Genomic DNA, 20,144 nt, shown 5'->3' on the forward strand with positions numbered 1-20,144 from the left:
CTGCACGACTGCTGAGTGAAGCTGTTCCAACACAGACTATACAGCCTACAAAGCCTAACATATTTGCCGCCTGGTCCTTTATTGAAAAAGACTGCCAGTCTCTGGTAGATCCTCCAGTTTAGGAATATTTTAACTCAAATTACAACTTAATAAAGGATTTTGAGGGCTCTGTTTTCTGGAAGACCCAGCCCTCCAGGATGACAACAGTCTCTGAGGTGTCCAGATGTTTGAAGCTTATTCCATTTGACCTAAGCTAACAGTGTGGTTCTTTGATCAGGTAATGAAGAGAAAGAATGTACCCGTCCTTCATGTTTTCTGAGACACAAATCATGTCATGACTTGTGAAGGACTTCACCAATCTTCCAATGATATATTAATATTAATATGGTTGCCTCTCTGATTTAGCATTTCATTATTATTGTCTGATTTTCTTCCCCCTAGAAAACTAGGTTACCTATAGACTCTGGTTCACCCTTTTTATTAACTTTCCATTTCTACCAGTGCCCAGGAATCTCCAAAATTAAGAAATTGTAGGTATGTTCTCTCAAGAATACAACTAACCAAGGAAATGTTACCTGGATTCTACTGCATTCCCCAGTGCGGACTTCTCAAATTTCTAACCCCTCTCTTTTACAATTTGGTAAAATTTTTCTGCAAGTCTTACCTTCAAAATACCAAGGGTGGGTGAGAATTTCAGCAGCTCCTTTATAACATCATTATACCCTTTGTTGGCTGCTTTCAATAAAGCTGTTGTACCATCCTTTACAGAGAAAGGAAAAGAAAAGTTCATTATTAACATATGTGTGTGTTGGCTAAGAATGGAATGTTTGTTGAGAACTGGGAACATGCTTGTCAGAAACAGGCAAAATATGTAAACTAAAGCACAGGGCTGCCATGTCTTTTAAACTAAAATCATTTTAGAGCATATTAAACAGTTAACTCTGCATGAAAGAATACCAGACAAAATATGTGACTTATTCTGTTATCTTAGAACCCTGCCGTTTAGGAATTCAAGGTCTTCTAGTCCCTTAGAATATTGGGGAATTTCAGGAGGATATTTTTAGAACATAGATGGACTAAAGAGGCATTCACTGCAGTTCATAACTTAGAAATTAATTGTTGAACTGCTTTTTTAAAGTTTTTAAATTTAAAATTTTTTATGACTTGAACTGTATCTACAGTTTTGAAAATTTAAATGTGCTTTTCCATGCACATACTCTTGCCCTAGTCTGCCCTGGGTGCATGGGTGTTGTGGGGAGAACAGGAAAGTGGCAGACTGAAATCTTTAGGAAAGAATCCAGAGACAAGTTCAAAAATTAATATTCCGTTTCTGTCATCCTTTTCTGGCCTGAGAAGAGATTTTCCAATTCCCCCTTTCTCCTGCTGGAACACATCAATTGCTGTATTTGGACGATCTTGCTCACAGACTTCTATAATAAGGAAATCACCTTTGTGGTGCAGCTACTTCCTGGGGAGCCTGGGCACCGCAGGGACCCCAAACCACAGACCCCCCGCAAGCCAGCTGCACTGCGGCCCAGAGGCCAGCAGGAGGCGCAGTGCCAGGCGGATCAGCAGCCAACGGGGACGCATCCCCAAGGGCCGCCGAGGTCCGAGTCTCCTACCTCCATCCCCGCGGGTCATCCAGAGGCTAGCTCCGGTTGGAGAAATATTCTCGAGGAATTTAACATTTTCCCCTTAGAGACCGAGCAGCAATTGTTAGGTTTCAATGAATTCAAACCTTTCCCTGGGTTTTCTGCTAAAGAGCAGGAGGAGGTTGGGAGGAAATCCTAGTGAATTAGAGACAAAATGAAGCTGCGTCTTTATTCTCCGCACGTCTGGGCTCGGGGGTCGACGCTTCGATGGGAGGCCTCCCCGCCCTCCCGCGTGGTGGTCCCCGCACTCACGTGGCGGGCGGCATCGCGCTCGGCCCCGCGCAGCAACATCACCCGCACCACCTCGCTGTGGCCCATCTGCGAGGCGATCCACAGCGGTGCTGTCCCGTCCTGCGGGGATAGGACACGGGGCGGGGTGGGGTGGATGCAAAAAGTGATTAGGGGCCGGGCAGGGCTCCCGACCACACACAACGAGGGCGATTCTACCCACCTACCGAGACTGGCATTTGGCAGTGCCTGGACCACTTGGGAAATTGCCAATTCAGATTCTGGCTTCTCAAAACTCAAGGGTGTGCAGAGCTCCAGGGAAGACGCGTGGGAAGCGGCCGAGTTGCGTTCACACCAGGCAGAACCAAATTTGATAGCCCCGGGGAAGAGAAGCTATGCGGGCTGTGCTAAGTCGCTTCAGTCTGATCCAACTCTTTGCGACTCTGTGGACTGTAGCCCACCAGGCTCCTCTGTCCATGGGATTCTCCAGGCAAGAATACTGGTGTGGGTTGCCATGCCCTCCTCCAGGGGATCTTCCTGACCCAGGGATCGAACCCGCGTCTCCTGCGGCTCCCTGCATCCTGGCAGGTGGGTTCTCTACCACTGAGCCACCTGGGAAGCCGAAGGCGAAGCCAGCCTGTCCTTATTTCCCCCGAAGTCTACCTCTTTGCTTTACTGGCGGGTTCACACACACATTGTGTTTCGTGGCGGCCCCTCATTCTCCCAGAAGAGGGGGTGGTTTCCTCTGAGGCCCGTCTGAGTGTCAGAAAGCTAAAGACATTGCTCCCACTCTTTTTCTGTGTTTGGAATGCCCCACCATCACCTCGTGGTTTCCAGGGACTATAATTTTATGCAGGATGTGACGCTGTGTCTTCTGGGGGTTGCTGCAACACTGCCCAGCTAGAGCGGAGCGATGGTTTTGGTGACACTTCCTGAGTGTTATTTTCCCTGCGATTCTTTTTTCCCTGTGAACACTGGGGTCATGAAACTGAAGTGTGTTGCTCCAGAGAAGGAAAAGTGAAACATCAGAGACAGTGAAGGATTTGGCAGGAAGGAGGGTGGTTCCTGCTGGTCAGAAAGGAAACTAGAAAACTCTGCTAGTGCCGGGAAGGACTCACTAGAGAGGGAGTGGGGAGGCGGGGTCACGAGTGTCTGTGTTTTCCACCAGCTCTGGGTTGAATCTCTGTTGGTAAGTTCGGGTGCCAGAAACAGATCAGTTATGGCGAATTCCAGATGGGAAAGGACTTTCTCCTGTTCTTGAGATGAAACCCAGGAACACGGCAGCCCCCTTAGAGGAGCTCGGCACTTGGCTGGTGCCTCACGGGTAGAAGAGAAATGGTTATGGGAGCTGTCTGGACCAATGCTGGACATGGCCCCCAATACCCCTGGTCACACCCACCCAGGAGTCCCAGGCTGCCTGCGGGACATCAGAAGTGCTAGCTGAACAGCAGCCTGGAGTGAGTCTGGGTCGGGGAGACAAGGCTACAGAATGTCAAGAGCATAGGTGATGGCAGGACCTGTGTCTGGTAGACCAGTTGCCCCTTCAGGGGACCAGCACAAGAGGTTTGGAGGCTAGGGAGCTGGACAAGAGGAAGCAGACAAGAGTATCTTCACCCTCACCCCAACACCACAGTGATACTCTGACCTCTGAGAGCCTGGGTCACTTGGAGAGATGGGCAGGAGGGAGAACCCGGAACTGACCAACCTTAACCTCAGACGTAATTAAAGTAATGGAACCCAAAGAGATGGCTTTAGTCACATCAGACTAAATTACTCATCACTGGGGCTGTGGGCTGAAGAGCTAGATGAATCAGGTATAGAGTCTAGAGTTTCACTTTCTGTTGAAGGATATCATTCCAGGTTACCGCCTGCAGCAGCCACAGGGTCACTGCCCACTGCTGTCCTGAAATGGACAGAAGACCAAGGTGGTGGGTGATGGCAAACCAGGAGCCTAGAAGGATCTAGTAGTGCTGAGGGGGGTCAGAGGACACTGACACCACTGTCTTGGGGGAGATACAGGGAAGAGGTGCTAGAACAAAGGATGGAAGAAGGCTGGAGACACCCTGACCTACTTTATGCTCTACAAGGGCCTCTTAGACATATCCCTGAATCTGAATATTCTTTTTTCTTAAGATTTTTTTTTTAATATGGACCACCAGCTTTCCCTCTGGCTCAGTGGGTAAAGAATCTGCCTGCAATGAGACTTGGGTTCGATCCCTGGGTTGGGAAGATCCCCTGGAGAAGGAAATGGCAATGCATTCCAGGAAAATCCCATGGCGGGCTATAGTCCATGGGGTTGTAAGAGTAGGACAAGACTTAATGACTAAAGTGACTAAACCACCACCACTTTTAAAGTCTTTATTGAATTTGTTACAATATTGTTTCTGTTTTATGACCATGAGGCTGTGGAATCTTAGCTTCCCAACCAGGGATTGAACCCACACCCCCTGTATTGGAAGGCAAAGTTCTAACCATTGGACCTTCAGAGACATCACTGTATATTCTTTATCATTAGCAATATAAATAATACCTTCATCTGTACTTTGAGTTTACAAAGCACTTCTGCACTCATTGTTTAATTCGATTCTCCCAATTCAGGATTCAACCAATCTTTTGTTTGCTCATTCAAACACCCAACAATTATTAAGCATCTTCTAAGTCTCGGGAGGAGTACTAAAAACAAGATCTGGTCTCAGTTCTCAAAGGAATGCAGCCTAGTGGAGAAGAGACCCGGAAATATCAGTATGATTGCAGGGCCAGAATAAAGTACAGACAAAATGCCCAGGATGAACCTGGAGAGGGACTCTCTCCCTCTTACTGTATGGGGGAGACAGGGTCAGCTTCTCAGATAGGGTGGTATGAGCTGGGTCTCCAGGGAGGACTAGAATTTTGCCCGGGGGGAAAGAGGGAAAATGGTCTTCTACGTAGAAGGAAGAACATTTACAGTCACAGTGGCGTGGATAGGCGTGGCTGGTTCAGGCTGGGTGGGAAAGTCAGTTGGCTACAGCTCGGGGGATATGGGTGGGGCCTCAGGAGACAGGACAGAGAGTCTGGGCTCCACCAAAGATTTCCCCAGGTGCTAATGGAGCCAGCTCTGGGCTCATCTGCTCTTTGCCGTTATGGCCACCAGAGGGCAGGCTAGGAAAGAAAGCCAGCGCACTGTTCCATTAGTTCCCAACTAAGCTTTTCAAGGGCTTTGTTGTTTTTAGTTAAACTCTGTTAATAACATGGGGCTTCCCCCGTGGCTCAGAAAGTAAAGAATCAGCCTGCAATGCAGGAGACCCAGGTTCAATCCCTGGGTCTGGAAGATCCCCTCCTGGAGGAGGGCATGGCAACCTACTCTAGTATTCTTGCCTGGAGAATCCCATGGACAGAGAGGAGCACGGTGGACTATAGTTCATAGGGTTGCAAAGAGTCGGACTCAACTGAAGCAACTTAGCATACACACATTAATCGATACTAATACGTGGAAAAGTGCTGAGAGGTGCTTTATTAGCAACAACTACTAATATCGTAACAGTGATGATAACACTCAAACGTCGTCACCTTAATTGCAATAGTCATGGTAGGTGGAAAAAGAAGTCACCACTTCCTGGTTGAGAGAACTTAGACAAATTCCTCTGAGCCTCGTCAGCCTTCTGCAAAAACTTAGCTTCAGAGATATTTGGGAAGGAGAAAGCATACAGAAATGTGCTCAGCACAATGAGTGGCCAACAGATGCTTAGAAAATGGTAACCAGACCTGAATATTATTTATCATGAAAAACAGTAAGTTAATTTGAACTTTTGTTTACATAGCATTCCATGTACTTTAAGTTGATTCTCCTAGTTACCCTAAGTGAAAACTGACTGAGCAGGTAGGACTGATTGAGAAAATGAGATTTGGGGGAAAGCTATGTATTTCCTTACTGGTGCTCACTTCTCCAGAGCTGATTTGTATTTTTGGCTTTTTTTAAAAATCAATTTTTTTTGAAGTATAGTTGCTTTAGAATGTTGTATTAGTTTCTACTCTACAGCAAAGTGAATCAGCTATATCATACATATATGCCCTTTTTTTGGATTTCCTTCTCACTTATGTTACCACCAAAGCTGATTTTTGAACCCAGGAAGCTGAATGTGATTCAATTATTTATCAGCTGATTATCTAGTCTGTGAAGAGGACAGGTTTTCCTCTTCTCTACACCACAGTCTTTGCTTTTTCATATATTTTCCTTCTATTAGAATCTTCATTGTGACAATGAATGTAATAAAACTGATGGCAATCAGGTCAGTTTAGTGCTTTTTTATAGAGTTTTCAGGAGAAAAGGAGTAGGAAAAACATCTGAAAATATTTATATAAGTTTTAAATTATGTTAATTTTTAAATTATGTTAAGTTTTAAATATGTTTCTTGACAAAAACATACAGTCAAAGTATATTAAATCAAAGAAACTTTCATGAAGTAGAAGTTACAACTTCACCAGCAGGTAGAAAAAGAAAAAGAACATTTAGCTTGAAGATGGGATTCATGGGGATCATGACAGCTGTCATTTACTATTTGTGCATGTCAAGTAGAAAACAGTTTAGACTTATTTTGCATACCAAGTGATACACTGGGTCAGTGCAAAAAAGGAATGATAAGGTGCGCTGGTTAAAGATTAAATAAGCTGACGAAGTAGTAATGAGATCCCCATGCCTGGAGGGGTTTGACAGTGGCTGATCACCAAACAGCTTCTATACCCGATGTATGGTTAAATAGGGGACTTTCGCAGTTCCTTCCAGCTCTGTCATCCCCTCATTCCAGTTCAGATAATATTTTCAAGTATCCTCTATTTTTATACAGAGGTCTCAGCATGAGATGGGAGTATATGACATGGCTTGTATTAGAGACTAAATTTTATTCGGTCTGTTTAGGCTCCTAAAGATGATTTAGAAAAAAGAAGGAAAGCCATTATCTCCCATGTGCATTCATGTGTGCTCAGCTGAGTCCAGCTCTTTGTGACCCCATGGACTACAGCCCGCCAGGCTCCTCTGTCCATGGGATTTTCCCGGCAAGAATACCGGAGTGGGTTGCCATGCCCTCCTCCAGGGGATCTTCCCAACTCAGGAATCAAACCTGCACCTCTTGGTAAAGGTGGATCCTTTACCAGTGAGCCACCTAGGAAGACATGGCAATAAGTATATGAAGCGGTACTAGCTCTTTGCTTTGGAGAAGGCAATGGCACCCCACTCCAGTACTCTTGCCTGGAAACGCCCATGGATGGAGGAGCCTGGTGGGCTGCAGTCCATGGGGTCGCTAAGAGTCGGACATGACTGAGCAACTTCACTTTCACTTTTCATTTTCATGTATTGGAGAAGGAAATGGCAACCCACTCCAGTGTTCTTGTCTGGAGAATCCCAGGGATGGAGGATTCTGTTGAGCTGCCGTCTGTGGGGTTGTACAGAGTCGGACATGACTGAAGTGACCTCGCAGCAGCAGCAGCAGCTCTTTGCTTCTATTGCTTTCTAGCACCTACACTTAGGCTACTTTACGTGCAGGCTCCAGACAGACAAAGTGCTAAAGACCAATTCTGATCTAAATTGGGGGAGATTAGGGCTTCCCACGGGGAAGGCAATGGCACCCCACCCCAGTGCTCTTGCCTGGAAAATCCAATGGATGGAGGAGCCTGGTGGGCTGCAGTCCATGGGGTCGCTGGGAGTTGGACACGACTGAGCGACTTCACTTTCACTTTTCACTTTCATGCATTGGAGAAGGAAATGGCAACCCACTCCAGTGTTCTTGCCTGGAGAATCCCAGGGATGGGGGAGCCCAGTGGGCTGCCGTCTATGGGGTCGCACAGAGTCGGACACGACTGAAGCGACTTAGCAGCAGCAGCAGCAGCAGGGGTTCCCAGGTGGCGCTAGTGGTAAAGTACCCGCCCGCCAATGCAGGAGATGTAAGAGACGCTAGTTCGATCCCTGGGTCCCGAAGATCCCCTGGAGGAGGGCAGGGCAACCCACTCCAGTATTCTTGCCTGGAGAATCCCGTGGACAGAAGAGCCTGGTGGGCTCTAGTCCATAGGATAGCAAAGAGTCAGACACAACTAAGCGACTTAGCATGCCCACATGCAAGAGATTACCTCATCAGTAACACAGGGGGTTCAATATGGAGACAACTTTGCTACCAGCCCTGGAGCTCTGACCTGGAGCCATTTCTCAGTATTGTGTCCTTCTATCCTGTGTCCCCGGTCCAGCAAGCGAGTCTAGGGAAGATGCTACCTGTCCTTCTCTTCTGTGTCCCTGGTCCAGCAAGCGAGTCTAGAGACTGTGTTACCTGATGCTCGCACTGTCCACACTGTGACCCATTCTCCCAGCCACAGGTGATCAGACCAAGGATGGGCAGGCCAGCCACAGCCTAGGGAGCAGGGATGAGCTTCAATGACATGGCTACCCCAAGAGTTTGGGAATCTGACCTGGAAACTTGGGGACCACATACAAAATAAGTGGACAGAGGAAGCCGATCAAAATAAAAAGGAGTGGGGAGCGAGAGAGAGAGGCAAGAAAGGACTTTGAGAAGACAGACACTGCTTGGCCTACGAGAGAAAAACAGCCTTGATTTCTGATGGGTTTTCTGTTCCAGGGAGGCAGGAAGGCCTGGATGGACTAGGAAAGAAAACAGCAAAACCTAACATTCACTAAGCCCTTGGTGTATACTGGCCACTGCAGGAAGTTTTGCAGGGATTATTTTTTTTAATGCTCACAGTACTTCCAAAGGAAAGATACCATTATGATCATGGTTTTACAGTTTTAAAAAATGAGATTCAGGGAGAGTAAGCAAATTTGCTGGAGGTCACACAGTTACTAAGCAAAACTGAAACTATGTTTCATTTCCTTGTCCATATTCCCATAACCACCAAGCTGCTTACTTTCTCCACCCCTGGTCCCAGCCCTGAGGTCTGGGTCTGGCTCCTGGAATGCTCCTGGGACTGGTGTCCTGCCCAGGAGCCTGGGCCCTACATCAGAGCCTGATTCCAGTTCCCAGTCACTGATTACCATGCACTGCCTTCTAGGCCTCGTGGGAACTCTGTCCACGCCATAGGCTGTCCTCTGGTGGTTAACACAGCTTTTCTGAGAACAGAGGACATGCAACCAGGTGGATCTCCCTATTGCTCCCATCTCAGAGCCCTCAGGACACCATACCCATCTGATGACTCCACGTTGCCCAGTGCCCACCTCGGGGTCGCCCTCCAAGCTTACAACCTGGGAGAAAGGATCTGAGTCCAATCTAATCTGGGTCCCAGCATCTCTCTTGGATTGGATGGATACAAGTCCAAACCAAGGCTTCTATTAGAAAAGGCACTTTATGAGATGACCTTTTGGTCAGGCTTCAAAGAAATGCTGATTAGCACATTAAGAGAACTAGATAGAGATGAGCTGCTGACAGGCCAACCTCATCTCCAGGTATAGAGACCGACCTTCGCCACTCCATAAAAGCATCATTTTAATAGGCTGTGTGAATTGAGATGGGAAAAGTATATTGGTAGGCTTGCTAAATCATTTCAGTCGTGTCCGACTCTTTGAAACCCCATGTTGTGCAGCCTGCCAGGCTCCTCTCTCTGTCCATGGAATTTTCCAGGCAAGAATACTGGAGTGGGTAGCTATTCTCTTCTCCAGGGGATCTTCCAGACCCAGGGATGGAACTCATGTTTCTTGCATTGGCAGGCGAGTTCTTTACTGCTGGCACCACCTGAGAAACTCTTTGTTAGTGGAAAAACACACTAATTAGCCATCTCAGCTACTGATTAAAAACGTCTGCGTCGTATCAACTCTGCTTGGTGAGGACACATAGACAGAACTGAAAATGAGGTTTCAACAGTGGAGTTCACGTATGTCTGTGACTCTTGACCTCTTTATTTAGGACAACCTAAAAGGGAAGTTTTTCAAGCTCTTTCTAGGGATAAAAAAATAAAAAAAAAAAAAAGACAGAAGAAAAGAATTTAGTCTTCCCCAAACCTGCCTATGACTTGCTTTATGATTAATGACTCCTTGCCTCGAGAATCCCAGGGACAGGGGAGCCTGGTGGGCTGCTATCTCTGGGGTCACACAGAGTCGGACACAACTGAAGCGACTTAGCAGCAGCAGCAGCTCTCACAAGAGTTATAAGAGTACTAAAAGAATTTTTCAGTTAGTTCTTCAGTGATAGAATTACAAGGAAAAGTCTTGCCTACTACTATTTGGATTCCCTGCAGCTCAGATCCAATATTAGCTGAATAATTTCAGTGCAGCTCTGTTCACATCCTGGCAGAGTTTATCATACAATGTCAGGACTCCATGGGATGGTGAAACAAAAATTAGAAATCAGATTTACCTAAAAATTTTAAGAAATTAAACTAGGCAAATATCCTTGTCCTTATTTTGTAAACTCAAGAATATTCAGACAATGATTCAATGTGTCAGTTGAGATTTCAGAATAAAATATTGGCTTCCAAATGTCCTACTTGTGTAAATGTCTACCATGTGCAGGCCATTTTAATGGGAACTTTCAATCAGATATTTTTTAACTTCTTCATGAAAGCGAAGTGAAAGCATTAGTCCGACTCTTTGCAGCCCCATGGACTGTAGCCTGCGGGGCTCCTCTGTCCATGGTATTTCCCAGGCAGGAATACTGGAGTTGCCATTCCCTTTTCCCAGGGATCTTCCCGACCCAGGGACTGAACCTGCATCTCCTGCACTGCAGGCGGATTCCCATCTGAGCCACCTGGGAAGCCCTAACCTCTTTATAACTTTCATCAAAGTCAGCTGAGGTTGATAGTACTTTTTCTGTATTTCTGACACTTCTTGTTTCTTGAAATGGAATTAAATATGCAGAGTTTACTCTTTCAGAGAAGACAGAATTTGGACTAGTCTGACCTAGGTAGATAACCTTTAACTATAAGCTTGTGGGAAGGCAATAAAAAGATTACGGTTTGAGGGTACAAGGGGGTTACCGCACTCTATAGAAAGGAAAAATTTCATTGCTTCCCACAGGCCCCCCACCGCCATGGTGATTCTTATTTTATAAAACACCTCTCCCTAAATAACAATCTTTTCGGAGCCGGATGCTCACAATTCCAAACAGATGCATTAGATGTAGTCGTTGGGAAGGTATGTCACTTGACCCTTGACCCAAGGGTGGGGTCCTCCCATTCCCAGGCTGGGTCACGCACCTCGCCCAGGTTATCCTCATTCCTGAGGAATGAAAAACAGCAGCGGTGTGTTGTGGTTACCACGGCACTGCTGGGTTACTCTTTAACTTCCTGGTTTTCATATCATCACACAACTCATTTTACATTTGTTGTTGCTGGTGTTTAGTCACTAAGTTGTGTCTGACTTTCTGTGACCCCATGGACTGTAACTTACCAGGCTCCTCTGTCCATGGGATTCTCCGGGCAAGAACACTGGAGTGGGCTGCCATTTCCTTCTCCAGGGGATCTTCCCTATCTAGGGATTGAACCCATGTCTCCTGCATTGGCAGGCAGTTTCTTTACCATTGAACCACCAGGGAAGCCCCAAGGTTCCCATGGCTACTCAAACAGGCCTTCCCATATCAGGGCCACATCACAGTGGAAATCTGCCTATGTGTAATTTCCTGGCAAGTTATCAGCTTGCCCTTTTCCCTAGAAAACTACCTTTAAAAGTAAGGTTACCTTAATCTGAAACGTTTCATTAAAAACAAATGAATTAGTGAAGAAATAGTTCTGATAGAAGAGAGGCTAATCATAAAGCCTTACATTTGGATGGTTCTTAACCATTTAGAAACGTGGCCTCGTGCATGCATGCGTGCTAAGTCACTTCAGCCATGTCCGACCCTGTGACCCTATGGACTGTAGCCCACCAGGCTCCTCTGTCCGTGGGGATTCTCCAAGTGAGAGTACTGGAGTGGGTTGCCATGCCCTCCTCCAGGGGATCTTCCCCACCTAGGGATTGAACCTGTGTCTCCTGCACTATAGGCAGATTCTTTACCGCTGAGCCGCCAGGGAAGCCCTGGGTTAGTTACCTTGTGGTCCTTTCTTTAAGTATCAGTTAATTGATTCTCCAGATGACATCTTGGCTTTTGGTAAATGAAGTCTCAACAGTGCTGTAATCTGAGAGACGAAACTACAGAACCCACTAAGAACACCTTTGGCTCAGCACAAGAAGTGGTGGGGAAGAGATAAGTCAGCATATGAGCAGAGGGGCTGAGCAAGGGCAAGTCTACCTGACCTGCTTCAATTTACCTACGTCCCAGTCTAGCCTACTCTCCTGACCTCAGTGCACCAACATCATTTATTTGAACAGGAGGTGGCAGAGTATGTACTTGGCCTCAGACACCAAACATACTGAATGGTGATGTCAGCTTGATTTCACAGGCTTTCAGGTGAGCCCAAAGCAAAGAACAGGAGAAAGCTTGATCAAGGATGAACTTTCATCCAGAGGCAAAAAGGCGTTAGAGACCCAGATCTGACTGGTTATCTTAGGCAGGTGCTACTGCAGGACTGCAAGCCCACCCTGCCCACCGCCCCACACGCATGCGCACGCGCAAACATTACCTGCCTCGGCTGGTTGACCTTTGCGCCTGAAGACAACAATAATCGAATCACATCCAAGTAACCCCCTTGGGCTGCTAGGAAGAGTGCAGTGGCTCCATCCTGAAAGTTAGCAAACGTAAAGTGTTAAGAAATTATTTATTTTAAAAGCAATTCGATCTTATAATACTGATACATATGTTTAATACAAGTTTTCACTTCCACCCTCCCTTCCCCCTTTTTAATATGCATGGTATTTTATTCTTTGAAGACTAGTTCTAAAACATCACACTAAGTCAGGTGGAAAGGGAAAGTTTAAAACAGACAGCTGTATAAGGATGAGTTACAACATATGCAATGACTGTTCACGCTATAAAATCTTGGTCATAGAGCTTATGATATATCTAGTTGCACAACTCTGGTTTTCCAAAGAGTCATCATTTTTCTCTGTTCAGTTTCTCTCATCAGTTTTCTCACACAGCTTTCTCATGAGCTGTCTTCTGCTTTTGTTGTGTGATCTCAGAGTCCACTCTCTTTTATTTAGGATAAAAAAAAATACACACTTAATACAATTTTCCATTGCAATCCTTTTGTCACTAAGAGCTAAGTTGTTCATTTACAAAACAAAAACAAAGGGTTTCCCTGGTGGCTCAGTGGTAAAGAATTCACCTGCCAACACAGGAGACACAGGTTTGATTCCTGATTTGGGAAGATCCCACATACCTTGGGGCAGCTAAGCCCATGCACCACAACTATTGAGCCTGTGCTCTAGAAAGCACATCAGAACATTAAAAAACTTTTAAGAACATTAAAACTCTAAAAACACCACACACACACACAAACGCATGTTAACTAAAAAACAAAAAAACAACCAAATCCCCCAAATCTATTTTGCATACTTTTACAAATTGGGTATGAACAGTATCCTTTTAATTTTTGTTTGTTGCTGTTCAGTCACTCAGGTGTGTCCGATTCTTTGGGACACCATGGACTGTACCCGACCAGGCTCCTCTGTCCATGGGATTATCATGGCAAGAACACTGAAGTGGGTTGCCATTTCCTTCTCTGGGAGATTTTCCCGACCCAGGGATCAAACCCTCGTCTTCTGCATTGGCAAGCTGATTCTTTACCACTGTGCCACCAGGGAAGCCCCATCCTTTTAATTAGATATTCCCTACTGCTTTCTCTTTTGTATTGCCTTATCTGTTCTCCAGACTTTCAGTTTCTCTATGCTTTAAAACACAAGATGCTTTCAGAACACCCACCCTCGTAAGAATGTCCATGAACTTTCTCCCTGCCAGGCTGGCAGACTCCAACAATACCTATACACACAACTAAGCAGTCCTGCACGAAAACCCAAAGTAACTGCTTGTTACCAACTTCTTCAGTTCTCTTTTTAACTGGGTGTCTACATCTCCTGGGTGTTTTTTTCTTGAAGATGCACCATTGGTTAATTTCAGCAAGTACATCCATCCAGAGTATGCCTCCTGCCAGGTGCCCTCTCCACAAAGACAGCACCCACAGGACAGGGCGAGCCTCGTTACTTTCAGATGCACAGTGGAAAACTAGTTCTCCCAGCTAATAACCACCCCTCCCGTCGGAACACTAACCACACGCTCAAAGCAGCTTCCCTGCAAGTCCAACCAGGTAGAGGGTGCTGGCTTTCCACTGGCTGTCAGCAGTCAGACCACCCCCCCCCCGCCCCCCAATCATTAGGAAATTAATCAGCCTGGACAGATTTTAAAGCAGATGTTTGATACGGGGATACAATTTTCAGCTGTTCCTTACTGTGTTGCCACAGAAAGGCTTCCATGACATAGAAGTGCTAACTCTTACAAATTTTCCAAAACGGATCTTCCCTGCATTCATTGGATTTTTTTTTTTTTTTTCTATCGTGCATTACACAGTTCTGTTCCTAAAGCTTTCAGGAATCATTGATGCCACCTCCCTGGCCCCGTATTTCAACTGTTATTAATGGAAACATTTATTTTGGACTGTTCAGGTAAGGGTAAAAGTCTAAACATAAAATGGAAGTTCTGGAGCATGGAATTTTTAGGTTACCCTATCACAGAAGAGTTTAGAAACTCTACATTTCTAAAATTAAGTGCTGCCTCAATGAGCCTTATGGAAGAATGCTATCCAATAGTTCAAATTCTATGCTGTGCTATGTACTATGTCACTTCAGTCATGTCCGACTCTTTGCGACCCTCCCAAGCTCCTCTGTCCATGGGATTCTCCAGGCAAGAATACTGGAGTGGGCTGCCATGCCTTCCTCCAGAGAATCTTCTCAACCCAGGAATCAAACCCGCATCTACTTCATCTCCTGCACTGCAGGTGAATTCTTTATCAGCAAGCCACTGGGAAAGCCTGGGTGGACCCAGAAAGTGAAATTTTTCAATGCTTCCTGGGTGGTTCTCCTGTGCAGCCAGAGTTGAGAATCACTCTTTCAGACCACGGTCAAGTAGCTCAGTCATGGTACCAGGAATGCTATTGGCTCAAAGAGTGGGAGCAGGTTTTGAAGTGCCAAGGCTAAGTCTAGTTCCACTACACTTCAAAGAGGCCTGTGATCTGTTAGAGGTTCTGTGTAGACTCTGGAAAGGGTGTTCAAATGGAAAAGTTCACACCCACACATCTCATTACAGGTCTATGAAAGTCTAGTGCTCCTAGGCACAGGGTTCATGTCTGGTGGTATAAGAGCCTCAAAAACAGCTCCTAGATAAGTGAAGCAGGGATTCTTGCAGTCCTCACCATGAGACTGCCCAGTCACTTCATCTCCCCATATTTTACTTCTTACTCCAAAACCAGAATAACATTTGCCATAAATTCTACAGAATTACAGTGACCATTAAGAGTACTTGGGTAATGTGCTAATTGCCAATTAGCTGCAAACAGACCCACATGGCAATAAATGCAAACAGACCCACGCCGGTAGTGGATGCCTTTCAAGGTCAATGGCATGCACGTATTTCAGAGATCTTCCTCCATCCAGCCTCACTTCTCTTCCAAACAACTTGATTTTTCCTTTTTTGTGTGTGTTCTTCCTCCCAAATAACTCTACAATAGGAGAGTTTCTTTTGGTTTTCAGCAAGTCCATACGCTGGGCTTGTTATAAATAAAATATGTATCACATGATTTTTGAAGATCTTAATTTTGTAGGTATGTGAAATACTTCATATGTACGAGAGACTTAAAAGAGCAAAGATAAATAAAGATGATGTGATTTCTACACAGAAAAGTTAACTCTCTTATTTCCTTTACGGCTCAGATGCCACCTCCACCATCAGAATTTAGACTGTGATGCTATATGTGCTGAGGCAATGAGCAAGTGTCCCCCGGAAGCCCCCTTGAAACACACTCACATAGAGCTGGTCGTGGATGTTGGCTCCGTGCTTCAGCAAGGTCTCCACCACCTGCATGTGCCCATACTGACTGGCGGCCAGGAGGGCAGTGCCTCCATCCTGTGGTCACGCAAAGAATGAATGCATTAGAAACAGGGCAGGCACAAACCTTACCAGGCATATGCTCTTCGCGTGGTGAGAATTTTGGAAAAGCATTTCCCATATATAATAACAAACTGACTTTTCCTCTTCGATCTCTTTTACTTTTTTCTTTATAATCATGACAGTTCATCTTTTGTTTTGACTGCTCTGGGTCTTAGTTATGGCATACAATATCTTTTTAGTGTGGCGCTAGAACTCTTCGGAGAAGGCAATGGCACCCCACTCTGGTACTCTTGCCTGGAAATGCCCTGGATGGAGGAGCCTGGTGGGCTGCAGTCCATGGGGTTGCGAAGAGTCAGACACGACTGAGCGACTTCACCTTTACTTTTCACTTTTGTGCATTGAAGAAGGAAATGGCAACCCACTCCAGAGTTCTTGCCTGGAGAATCCCAGGGACAGGGAAGCCTGGCAGGCTACCATCTATGGGGTCGCACAGAGTCAGATATGACTGAAGTGACTTAGCAGCAGCAGCAGCAGAACTCTTTTAGTTCCAGCATGTGGGATCTAGTTCCCTGACCAGGAATTGAACCTGGATTCCCTGCATTGGGAGTGTGGAGTCTTAGCCACTGGTCCACCAGGGAAATCCCTAGAGTTTGTCTTAAGGACATCACTATGTTGTATACTCGGGTGACTTGCTCGAGATACATTAAAGATATTTGACTAAGTTATTATAATTAATTTAGAAATTTCTCATGTCAAATGCAGAATCATCTCTTTGTCTCTCAGTAAAGGAAAAAAAAAAAAAAAAAAAACAGAAAGACTGTACCAACCAGTTGTGTCTTGGAATTACCAGAATGGTAACTAGCTTCCTCCTGTGGGTCTGCCCAGTTATAGGCCTCTGAGAATAAGGTATATTTAGGGAGTTGCTCTCTGGACCCCTGCCTTCTTGGACGAGATATACATGCACTTAGAGCAGGGATAACTACAGCATATTCCATATGCTTCGCACGCTCCTACTTTGCATTTTCCTTTGAACATGTGCCAATCTGCCCAAACCTCTTAAAACGCAGATGCTGGGACTCAACAGAGCACTGCAAAGTAGACGTGGTCTGACGGGACATTCCTTGGTTCCATCAACTCTTGCTTTTATCTCTGCGTCTAAATTAGAATTTGCTTTGACGCCAACCACACCACACTACTGACTCAGTCTGTGGTCAACTGAAGCCCTTAATGGTTTTTCTCAGGTGCTGGGCTGAGGTTTTTTCTTTCTCCATCTAGGATTGCTGTGTTGTTTGTTTGGCCCTATGAATGGGTATTTGGACATTTGAGCTAATTATAAATAATGCAAGAATGTGGAATCTGGTTTTGAAATACAAATCATAAATGTAAGACAGTGTGGGTCCTAAATTTGGGCATAGAGTGTTTGTTCAAAATGCCTACCCTTGGAGCCACACCCTCAGATTCAGTAGATCTGGAGTGAGGCCCAGATATAGGGTTTTAACCAGTCATGAGAGGTGACTGTGAGGTGCAGGTGCCAGGGGGCAGGGCTCCCTTGGAGAAACACTGCTATAGCTGCAAGATGCTGGAGGATGCACGCGGCTGAGTAGGGCTTCAGCGAGTGCTGGGAAAGAGGGGCATTTTGAAGGGTAGGGAATGAAGGAGAGAGATTAGAAGGCTGAGGTCAGTGGAGATGGTCGGGGCGTGGGGCGGCTGGGCATCAAGAAATTGGTTAGTTTTGACCCATGGGGTTGCAAAGAGTCAGACTCAACTGAAATGACTTAGCACGCACGCAAGTTTAATTACAATGAGAACAGTTGTTGATACAAAGTCAATTTTGGATGACAGGACTGTATTAAAACCCAAAGCTTCCCAACACTGTCTTCTTCCCAGAGAAAGTTCTTGGCCACCTGCAGCTGTCCTAATGGAAATAACGTGGAGTTGCTTGTGCTGGGCCTGTGTTCCATGGGTTTCCAAGGTAGCACAGTCTGGCTCAGGTACAAAGGCCAGCCCTAACTTGTTACCCAGGAAGAATGAAGCATCTGGTCACACACAATCATTTGACTTAGTTCAGAGTTGAGCCTGAGATTTGTAGAACTTCCACATTTTATTTTTGGTTGTGTCACTTTTATAATTAAAAATTAAATGATAATTAACATAAAAAGTATGAACACATGTGGTTTGGATTCAGTTCAGTTCAGTTCAGTCGCTCAGTCATGTCTGACTCTTTGCGACCCCATGAGTCGCAGCACGCCAGGCCTCCCTGTTCATCACCATCTCCCAGAGTTCACTCAGACTCACGGCCATCAAGTCAGTGATGCCATCCAGCCATCTCATCCTCGGTCATCCCCTTCTCCTCCTGCCACCAATACCTCCCAGCATCAGAGTCTTTTCCAATGAGTCAACTCTTCGCATGAGGTGGCCAAAGTACTGGAGTTTCAGCTTTAGCATCATTCCTTCCAAAGAAATCCCAGGGTTGATCTCCTTCAGAATGGACTGGTTGGATCTCCTTGCAGTCCAAGGGACTCTCAAGAGTCTTCTCCAACACCACAGTTCAAAAACATCAATTCTTCGGCGCTCAACCTCCTTCACAGTCCAACTCTCACATCCATACATGACCACAGGAAAAACCATAGCCTCGACTAGATGGACCTTAGTCAGCAAAGTAATGTCTCTGCTTTTGAATATGCTATCTAGGTTGGTCATAACTTTTCTTCCAAGGAGTAAGCGTCTTTTAATTTCATGGCTGCAGTCACCATCTGCAGTGATTCTGGAGCGCAAAAAAATAAAGTCTGACACTGTTTCCACTGTTTCCCCATCTATTTCCCATGAAGTAATGGGACCAGATGCCATGATCTTCGTTTTCTGAATGTTGAGCTTTAGGCCAACTTTTTCGCTCTCCTTTTTCACTTTCATTAAGAGGCTTTTTAGTTCCTCTTCACTTTCTGCCATAAGGGTGGTGTCAGCTGCATATGTGAGGTTATTGATATTTCTCCCAGCAATCTTGATTCCAGCTTGTGTTTCTTCCAGTCCAGCATTTCTCTAATGTACTCTGCATAGAAGTTAAATAAGCAGGGTGACAACATACAGCCTTGATGTACTCCTTTTCCTATTTGGAACCAGTCTGTTGTTCCATGTCCAGTTCTAACTGTTGCTTCCTGACCTGCATACAGATTTCTCAAGAGGCAGGTCAGGTGGTCTGGTATTCCCATCTCTTTCAGAATTTTCCACAGTTTATTGTGATCCACACAGTCAAAGGCTTTGGCATAGTCAATAAAGCAGAAATACATGTTTTTCTGGAACTCTCTTGCTTTTTCCATGATCCAGCAGATGTTGGCAATTTGATCTCTGGTTCCTCTGCCTTTTCTAAAACCAGCTTGAACATCAGGGAGTTCACGGTTCACGTATTGCTGAAGCCTGGTTTGGAGAATTTTGAGCATTACTTTACTAGCGTGTGAGATGAGTGCAATTGTGCAGTAGTTTGAGCATTCTTTTGCATTGCTTTTCTTTGGAATTGGAATGAAAACTGACCTTTTCCAGTCCTGTGGCCACTGCTGAGTTTTCCAAATTTGCTGGCATATTGAGTGCAGCACTTTCACAGCATCATCTTTCAGGATTTGAAACAGCTCAATTAGAATTCCATCACCTCCACTAGATTACTGTGCATTATACTCAGCATGTCTAGGGGCATGTACACAATCTGACTGCAAGTTTTAGAAAGGACAGAAACCCTTTCTGAAATTCAGATCTACTTCATAGTGTTTTAACAGGAAAAAAAACCCCATTGGAAACTCCCTTGATATCAACATATCACATACAATGAATTAAGAAAACCTAAAAGTTTCCAACTAGGGCAAATTTTCAAGAATCTTTTATGACTGGGCTAGACAGAAGTTTTCAATTATAAAAATGTGACAGTTCAAATTCTTCTGCTACAAAATATTATTATGAAAAATCATATTGTGAAGACAAACTGATCTTTCTGCAGCCTCAGTTTTCTTATTCACATGTCAAATGTGAAGAAGTAATGACTTCTTTGAGGAAGAACCATAATTCCTCACCCAACCATATGAACTGGAATCATATGTTATATATCTCAGTGGTGACATCTCAGAAAGTAAACTGCCTGTCAAAGCCTCCTTAGAAATCTCTCAAGATTCACTAGGATTGGCTTAATATTTCCAATAATTCCTATCACAGCACTGGGATTAACCCTGGAGCAGAAAAAAAGCAAAAGAGAACAGGAAAAGTCATAAAGCACCTACTACTGTATCCACTGTGATAACAAAATTTAGTGTCCCAGAGTAGAAAGTTACCAATACAAGAA

At 45.2% G+C, this 20,144-nt stretch overlaps 1 protein-coding gene across 4 annotated transcripts in view; it reads right to left on the minus strand.

Moving 5' to 3' along the window:
- Positions 1–20,144, minus strand: part of ANKRD29 (ankyrin repeat domain 29) — a 54,557-nt gene that overhangs the window by 13,404 nt on the left and 21,009 nt on the right. For all 4 annotated transcript variants that reach the window (XM_040264734.1, XM_040264735.1, XM_040264736.1 and 1 more), the window contains 4 exons: positions 15,740–15,838; positions 12,405–12,503; positions 1,905–2,003; positions 665–760 (listed from right to left, as the gene is read on the minus strand). In XM_040264734.1, the coding sequence (XP_040120668.1) occupies positions 665–760; positions 1,905–2,003; positions 12,405–12,503; positions 15,740–15,838 (393 nt within the window). The remainder of the gene's footprint in view (positions 1–664; positions 761–1,904; positions 2,004–12,404; positions 12,504–15,739; positions 15,839–20,144) is intronic.

This window comes from Oryx dammah, unplaced genomic scaffold (genome assembly GCF_014754425.2).
Source record: "Oryx dammah isolate SB20612 unplaced genomic scaffold, SCBI_Odam_1.1 HiC_scaffold_22, whole genome shotgun sequence".
NCBI lineage: Eukaryota > Metazoa > Chordata > Mammalia > Artiodactyla > Bovidae > Oryx > Oryx dammah.